This window comes from Maniola jurtina, chromosome 27, assembly GCF_905333055.1.
Source record: "Maniola jurtina chromosome 27, ilManJurt1.1, whole genome shotgun sequence".
NCBI lineage: Eukaryota > Metazoa > Arthropoda > Insecta > Lepidoptera > Nymphalidae > Maniola > Maniola jurtina.
The window spans coordinates 3,036,438-3,045,943 of record NC_060055.1 but is presented as its reverse complement, the minus strand read 5'-3'; the positions used below and the strand labels follow the sequence as shown (position 1 = coordinate 3,045,943).

General features: G+C 34.4%; 1 protein-coding gene across 2 annotated transcripts in view; it reads right to left on the bottom strand.

The window, feature by feature from the left end:
* Positions 1–535: 535 nt before the first annotated feature.
* Positions 536–9,506, bottom strand: part of LOC123878959 (coatomer subunit zeta-1) — a 29,498-nt gene continuing 20,527 nt past the window's right edge. The window contains exons 6-7 of one of the 2 annotated variants that reach the window (XM_045926357.1): positions 703–765; positions 536–558 (exon numbers count right to left, since the gene is read on the bottom strand). In XM_045926357.1, the coding sequence (XP_045782313.1) occupies positions 718–765 (48 nt within the window). In that variant the 3' untranslated portion in view covers positions 536–558; positions 703–717. Of the gene's footprint in view, positions 559–652; positions 766–9,506 lie in introns of those variants that run through there. The other variant, XM_045926358.1, reaches the window with a different exon arrangement.

Genomic DNA, 9,506 nt, shown 5'->3' with positions numbered 1-9,506 from the left:
TTTATCTGCTTTCGATAGTGAAGAACTACAACGTTGGCATGCACCTTAAAGCATTAGTTCCCAAAGAGGTCCAGGTGACCACGGGAGTCGACGGGGGTCTATGTTGGCGTGACAAAAAATCGGAGTTCACAATTCATAATCGGGGGTCCAAGATTTATCTGCTTTCGATAGTGAAGAACTACAACGTTGGCTTGACTTCACCTAGCTATCAATATAGGCAGATATTTTAAGAGGGGTCTCTCCGTCACTCGCTCCATACAAACGTAGTTAGTCTCTCATTGGAATACTAACCAATCATACTCAATGGAATTTTGTAGGAACGTTCCAGATGCCTGTGGTTTTCCAGATTTCTGTTAAAATCTTCTTAAAAATTCACATACAAATCTTTGAGCCCCTGTAATTTTAAAACTACATATTTTTAGAAAAATCTAAAACACCACAGGCACAGATATTAGTTTCTAGAATGTCTGCAAAATTTCATGGACTTTGGTTGCTTAATATTCAAATGAAATTGGAACTACGATTGTATGGAGTAAGTGACGGAGAGAGCCCTGTTAAGAAACTCAGCAACTGTCACTTGTAAAAGCTAATTATATCCTGTATAGAAGCGGGAATAATATAAAGGGGGTAGTAATTATACAATTGTTATTTTGTTGTTATGTAAATACTTTATTCAACTTAAGACATATTATATATTTATAAACATTATACGTAGTTTCATTTCAATAGTGACCACTTGAGTTGTTCCTTGGCCGATTGCAGGACCTGAAAAGTACAGAATCTAAGTATATTAAAGGAAAAGGTGAATGACCGACCTATCAACGCACAGCTCAAACTACTGGACGGATCGGGCTGTGGCATGCAGATAGCTATTATAACGTAGACATAGGTTAAGAAAGGATTTTTGAAAATTCAATCCCTAAAGGGGTAAAACAGGGGTTAGAAATTTGCGTAGTCGACGTGGACGAAGTCGAGGGCATAATCTATCTATCTATACTAATAAATAAAATTGGAGTGTCTGTCTGTAATTTCGAAATAACTACCGCATATTATGGTCATATGGTTATTTGAACGATACCTACTATAAATGAATCACACGTTTTTAAAATTTTTGTCTGTCTGTTTGAAAAGGCTAATCTTGGGAACGGCTGAACCGATTTTGACGGGATTTTCACAGACAAGTAGAGAATTGACCAGGGAGTAACATAGGCTACTTTTTTAACCGACTTTCAAAAAGGGAGTTGTATTTTCTACCTATGTACACTGAAATCTCCGAGATTTCTGAACCGATTTGCGTCATTTCTTTTTTAATCGATAGAGGAACTTTGCGACATTGTTTCATAAAAAATTTGGAGTCCAACTCCTTAATCCTGATGCTGCAGGGGATCTGACCAATCCACGCGGGCGAAGCTGCGGGCATCAGCTAGTTTCAAATATAAATTAATACTAGCATGATTTTTGACCACCTCCCTAGCGTAGTGGTAAGCGCTGTGGTCTTATTAGTGGGAGGTCCCGGGTTCGATTCCCGACAGGGGTTTAGAAATTTATAATTTATGGTCTAGTCTGGTGGGAGGCTTCGGCCGTGGCTAGTTACCGCCCTACCGACAATGCCGTGTCGACAAGCCTTACTCGCTTCCGCGTTCCGATACGATGCGTGCCGTGTAGAAATAAATCAAAGGTTATGGGTTCAATAAAAACTGCCATACTCCTTCCAGGTTATTCTGCTTCCATCTTAGACTACATCACTTACCACCAGGTGAGATTGCAGTCAAGGGCTAACTTGTATCTGAATAAAAAAATAGGATTTTAGCATTGAAGACAACTGTGAATTGGCAACCGGTAGTATCCCAATTTTAAACCCCCGACCCAAAAAGAGGGGTGTTATAAGTTTGACGTGTGTATCTGTCTGTGGCATCGTAGCTCCTAAACTATTGAACCGATTTTAAATTAGTTTTTTTTTTGTTTAAAACGTGGCTTGATCGAGAATTCTTAGTTATAATCCAAGAAAATCGGTTCAGCCGTTTGAAAGTTATGAGCTCTTTTCTAGTTATTGTATGTAACCTTCACTTGTCGGGGGTGTTATAAATTTTTAATTTACACTTGTAACCTTTACAGGAAGAAAAAACCTTGTTTGGTTGTTATAGGGCGTTGTGGCGGTCGTAGCAAATTTTCAGAGGGCTTCGTTTTTGTCAGTAAAAGGCGTTTGAATATTTTAGTATGGACTCTGGCCTACCTACATGTTCGCCATTTTTATTTTTAAAGCTGGCATTAATTTTTTTTTGTTTTTTTGTAAAAGAATATTAGCCATGTTTTTTTTTAATGACTAATATTCCCCTTTCCTCTCCAACTAAGCGTCAGGCTTGTGCTAGGAGTAGGTACGACAATAGTGCAACGGGCGGGGTTTGAACCGTCGACCTTTCGGTTTTCAGTCCACTCCTTTACCGGTTGAGCTATTGAAGCTCTAATTCATACAAGTATTGTGATTTTTTTTTTTTTTAAATTATATAGACTAGCGCTTGGCTGCAATCAGACCTGCTAGCAAGTGATGATGCAGCCTAAGATGGAGCGCGCTTGCCTAGAAGTTGCCTATTCACTCTTGACTTGAAGGTAAGTAGTAGGGGATTCGCCGGTTCTGCCCCAGGCCCTGGCCCCCTCCCATGCCTCGCTGCCTCAGCCCCCTCCGTGCCTCGGTCAAGATCGAAACCTAAAAAAAAAAAAAAAAAAAAAAAAAAAAAAAGGTTTTGGGGTACGCTGAATCGATTGCGCTCACTCCCGACGTCGTATCTCTAACGGTTGCAAAGTTAGCTTTTCGAAAAACTAATCCCTAGTTCGTTATCTAATTGCTTAATCACCTACTAATGACGCTCTATTGTTCGCTGGCTCGTTGCTTCATTCTATGGGTTTTAAAGGAAACGCATGAATCATAACTACTCTTTATTAGCCTTCAAATATTGATTTAAATAACTCACATAAAAATATATCATTCTCTACTGTATTTTCATTGAATAAATCTAAAAAATCTGAACTTGTATAGTAACCTGAAAACATGAAATACAAATACATTATACAATATTCTCCACAAACTGATGTGTAATCATTCTGTATCCGCCTTGTATTGAATTGCCATATTCTTGTATTTCTTTCCAAGAACTGCTTATGATATTTTGGTGGTGCTCGTCCAAATGAATCAAAATATTGTCCAACACCATTTGTATCTATATATATGGCTATCCAATGCGATCCTGGTTTATAATCGGGGTCTAGATTGCTTATTAAATAGGCGGGTGTTTCAACATAAATCGGTAACCGGTTTGCGGCATACACATTGTCTTGCAGACTTGGGTGGATTCTTCTTAAATATGTCTTTATCCCTATTGTATTCATATTACTTCAATACTACTGATCTTATCGCTGCCGAGGATCATACATGAATGGGACGTAAGACCATGTTATTTCAGATATATTATAAATCATCATCATCATCATGATCAACCCATCGCCGGCTCACTACAGAGCACGGGTCTCCTCGTGAGAAGGGTTTTCTGGCCATAGTCTACCACGCTGGCTGAGTGTGGATTGGCAGACTTCGCACACCTTTAAGAACACTATGGAGAACTCTCAAGCATGCAGGTTCCCTCATGATGTTTTCCTTCACCATTAAAACAGTGTTATTTAATTAAGTACTTGAAACGCACAAGACTTCGAAAAGTTAGAGGTGCGTGCCTGGAATTGAACCCCGACCTCCGATTAGAAGGTGGACGTCTTAACCACTAGGCTATCACAGCATAGTCTTATTAAAAATAATGGTCCATAACTTAAATAAAAACAAAAAATATTTCTTGTATCAGTGTTTTATTACAAACCTTAATAATAATGTAGGTACAAATTATAACTTAATCTATTTACAGAAATTAGGTTTCTTAGCTGCTATAGTCCACGCTTACATTACGATTTTTATCAATTTCAATAACATTGTCAAACTCTGCATATACGATGCAGTTTATCGTTTCAGGAATAGCTGAATCAAAGCGAACTTCTAGCCTCACACTACCGTGCTTTATAAGATTCCAATGACTAGAGTGAGCTGATAAATCAGGAGTTAAATCGAATGCTAAGAGACAATAGCCTTTTGCATATTGTTCCCTAGATATTCCGTTCCCTTCATTTAAAAAATGGATTCCCGTGCCTGAGAATAACGTATGATAGGCTGAACTGAAAGTATTATCATCGAATGATGGTTGCAAAGCTTTTGAAGGTATTTGTTGGCCATCAATATATAAACTAAATGTATTCATATGATAATTTTCAAAGTTGAATGGATTTTTCGTAAGAGTTCCATTAAATGCTGCGTTGTTAACAAATCCGACAATACATCTTTTAGGAACTTGACCAAGAAAAATATTATCGAGTGTTTTACCCTGAACCCCTGAAGGAATTGTTAAAACTTTAACTTCCGCTCGAGTTATTGGATATTTTGCAGTAGTAGATGCTAAAACTTTTTGATGTGCAAGTAATACAGTCGGATTGATCCGCGCGCGTCGAACTATGAGGGTTGCATCCGTGATACACACTTTAAGTTTTAAATCATTTGAAGAAGCCATAAGACTGAAAGTTTCCCTTGAGCGAATTAATTTAACACACATCTCAACACCATTAATCAAAAATTTTTCCTGGTTGAATATATCACCATGTAAGTGTCCAATCATTTCTATTTCTTTACTTTCGGCTGCAAGACTCTGTCTTTTAGTAAAACCTGTATTTTTTTCATCTACTGAATCCATATTCCCCGCAGTATCTTCATACCAAAGACCGCAAGTCAGGTGAGATTCTTTTGCTGCTGGCGCATAGTTTAATAATGTCTCAATGTAAGCACGGTAAGCGTATGTATTGTTTGGAGGTGAAATGAGTTTTTGATTCAAGTATACATCCAGCTGACTGAAGACTGAATGTAACCAATTGTTAATTGGAGCTACAACTGCAGATGAACTAAGTTTTGATAAGTCTTGATTCACTATCTTAGCTTTTAAATGGATCAACGTATGAGACAAATCTATGTAGTCTTCGCTCGTTCCAGGTATTTGAAATTCTATCGGTCCATCATCAGCAAGGGATGAAATGGGTTTGTAATGAATCCATAATCCATTTTCTATACTTGTTTGCGTTGATGGCAAAGCAAACAAATCTAACTCTGATTTAATACACTCACATGAATGATTATGTAAAAAAGACATAATTAATTAGAAAATATATCTTTTATTTTATTTTGACTGAGCCTTGATTTTTTAATAGCTTTCACTTTAGCTGTCAGCGGTTGAATGAATGAAGATTGTCGTTTTCTTTTAGTTATATATCCTGAGCCAGACATATTAATTCTGTCTATCTTGTCATGAACTTTCCTTTTTAAGTTTGAACTAGCTTCCTTAAGACGAGTTTTGATAGAATCTTCCAAAGGTCGTGCGCTAACCATATCCGATAGAAGACCAACACCTGCATTTAATGCTTCTTTTCCTACAGCTCGAGCACCACTAGAGAGTAGTGGTAAAATAGACCTAAACAATCCTCCAAGAAAACTCCCAATACCATGACCACGTTGATATGGTACACCTTTATAAATTACTCCAATACCTGACCCAGCCTGATGTGAATAATATTGCTCGTAAGGACAAGTTATCTTTTGATAAGGATCCATTATAATTTTCTAAAGTGAAGTTTAATACACACAGTTCCAAACTGGAATGGGATTTTATTGGCTGTGCTTGACCTTATATCTATTTCAATAGTATCAAACTCCCGCCGCATAACAGGTAAATAGTGAGGTGGTGAGAAAATATGCATTTTATTTGCTCCATATACATATGTTGCCGTATCTAAAGGTACAATTCTGAGAAGAGGAGCCATTACATCCCCCACAATTTGCGGTTCTATTATATCACAATAAACAAACAATTGAGATGGCAACCCTAATTTTAAATTAGAAGGATAGCTCCCAATTTTATTTACTGCAAGATTTTTGTTTGGTTCAAATCCAAGTTGTAAACATAATTTGGTTGACAACTTAAGTGTGTCAATTGAGTTATCCAAAATTGATACTGATACGTGTTTGGTTATTTCATCATAATGAAATACTATTTCTTCAAAAGTATATCTATTTAAAGTTTCTATAACATGTTGAATGCTATCATAGTTCATGGCCGGAATCCGTCCTTTATAGTGCACTAATGAATGTGTGTCATCATCAGGCATCAAAACCCATTTAGATGTGTTAATAACATTTTCATGTTCTTGAACAGTAAATACCGTACAAGGATATTGAATTTCTACAACTCCAACAAACCATTCACCTTCTAATATAAGGGATTTTGGTAACTTCGTTGAAAACATAGTTGTTTTGTTTTCCGGGAAGTATTCCATTGAACTATTACTAAGTAAAGTCAAATAAAAGTTTTCCTTTATCATATTTGATTTAAATTAGACTCTAAAACCCAACTGTTAAATTTATCAGGATAACCTTTCCACTTCACTAACACTTCTTTTCTGTTGCCGGAGTATCGAGAACTAATGATTTTATCTATTTTATAATTTGAGGAGGGGTCATAAAATACTTTTTGTAATTCTTTTTCATAAAAAGTTCCAACTATAGGTTCGTTTTGTAAATCTTTCAATGTGTAAACTACATGTGGGGATCTATCTATTATTGAAGATATAACAAATATTTCATCACTCCAGTTAGATTCATAACCTTTTTGAAAAATGTGTTTATATTTTGAAATTCTAACATTATCACCAACATGAAATGTAGGTAGTGAATTTTGTGATGATGGTTTGTTAGTTGCTTTTCTATCATATAAATTTCTCCAAACAGTCATTATATTGTTAGAACTAACATCACAAGGACACATCTTAATACTAGAATGAAAACTATGGTTATATGAATATACCAAGTCTTGTAAAATATCTATGTATTTATATGTATTTTTGTATGTAAAATAGCGCCACATTTTAGATTTCAGAGTTCTTTGAAACCTTTCTACAATGCTTGCTTTTATATCAGGATTATTTGTAGTGTAATAATTTATATTTTTGCTTTTAAAATACTTTTTAACATCTTTAGAAACAAACTCAGTTCCTTTATCCGATTGTATGTGTGTAGGAGTCGCATTAGATTCATTAAATATACTTTCAAAACATTCGATTATTGTTTTAGAGTTTTTCTTTTTCATCGACCTAGCATAAGCATATTTACTAAAGACATCAATAACACACAATATATAGTTAAAACCATCATTATATTTCGAATAAGTTCTCATATCACTAAGATCAGCCTGCCATAATTCATTGAGATTTGATAATATGTATTTGTTTCGAGAAAACTTTCTGTGAACAGGTTTATGAAGAGTATAGGTTTCTTGTGATTGTAACCATTTCTTTACATCCGTTTTACTCATTTTACCTTTCATGGTCTTTGATAATTTATCAATGCTACTAAACCCAGCTGGGTGTTTTGGATTATAATATATATTATTAATTTCTAATAAGGGGTCCATTTTTCCCAATCAATTTTCTTCCTAATTTTTTTAATATATTTATCACCACTACCTTGTGGAGTATTTAAAGTTCTTTCATCAGATGTAGAGTTCCCTTCGAGTGATTTCATCTGAAGTTGATGAATAAAATCCGACCTCTTAGAATTTCCGATGTAAGTCAATGGTACTTTGATTGCATGTAATGCCTTGGCAAACTTTTCCCAACCTATTGGATCACTTTTTTTTAGTGGTCTCAACGAATCATTAATTAGATCAACAATATTACTTCCAGGGACTTTTTCATTATTAATTATCACTGTACCATCATCATCATCCCAATAAATTGTATTTTTACTCAAAGAAATCAAGTTTAATAACAGCTCACCTTTTTTCAAATATGATTTTGGTATAAGACTTAGTATTTGAGTTGTTGAGTAACGTGGTTGACTATGTTCATTCGAATTTTTATTTTCCTTCACTTCAGCTGTTGGTGACTCGAACGATACTAAGTCTTTATTTTCCATGTTGTTATTTTTATAACTCTTAGTTTCATTTATATTGTCAGTAATGATTGGCAACTCGATAGGTTGTCGTTCTCCTTCGGTAAAATGTAGGTATCTTTGTAGAATTTGTAGATATAAAATACATTTTTTCCGATCTTCGATATTACTATTTAAAATCTTTTGCATTTCTGCATCTAATCGGGACATAGGATTTTCAGTATTGGTATGCTGCTTTAGTTTTTCTATAAAACTAGGCTCAACAAGCAACATTTTTTTAGCATTTTCCATTTTAAACTATAGATGATACTAATCCACTCAAAATAGAACCCAAAATTAAAGGTAAAAATGCTCCTCCTTTTTGAATCAATATCTTTTTTCTTAGTTTATTTTTTCCCTTGCGAACCAAAGTGCGAAGTATACTTTTAAATTTTTTTAACTTTTTCTTTCGTCTATCTTCTAGTGGAACTTTACCTTGTAATACGTTGTGAATGCACTCACAAATGCAATTTATCTCTTCTTCTTCACAGGATTTTAATAATGCTTTTTGATATTTAGGTTTAAGTGTATGCAACGCTTGTAGCAGCTCTTTATGTGTCTTTAGGCTTCGATGCATTATTTGTAAATGATAGGAATTTGATGATTCTTTAAATATTTATAATCTTTTGGTGGGATATATACGACGCAACATTCATCAGAGGGAAATATTTTTGACTTAATTCGACACATGTCATTTGTATCTTGTTTCAGATCAATCATCAAATATCCATGTGCTTCTTTTGTCGCATCCTTATAGGCATCCTCAATGAATTTTGAATTTTCTGGTGACACTTGTCTTGATAGGTATCGTATTTGTGTTTTATCACGAGGATTTTTAAAATAAATAATGTAACTTGAATTCAAAGATATATCTCTTTGTCCTTTTCCCTGATGAAATAAATTTTGAGTAATATAAAAAACACTTAAGTTTCTGTGATGACTACCTTTAGTGAAAATATCTACAATACGACCATCAGATTCTCTCATAAGATCATCAATTATAACAAGGTGAGCATCTTTGCCATCAAACATTGTAAGATCAGGAATTCCTTGATGATAGTTAACATTTGATAAATTATATAGTGGTTGCATTTCATCATAACACCAAGTAATTTCAGCAAAGTCTCTACTGCAAATTTCTTTCACATATTTTATGAAATTTGTAACAAAATTTGATTTTCCACAACCACTTGGACCAGCTACGATTGCAGTAAATGGATGAATAAAACACAACATTGTAACGTGTGTTACTTGAAAGGTTTAAAAAAAGACTGAGACATTTCAGTGACAGTATAACATTTTATTTTACTTAATATACATTATATACAATGGAATAAAAGTTCTATGAAACAAAATAAAAATCAAAAAGAAATAAATCACATTGAACATTTTTTTTTTTTAAATCTATTTACAAAAATGAACTAGAGGAAAGTTGTAATAAAAT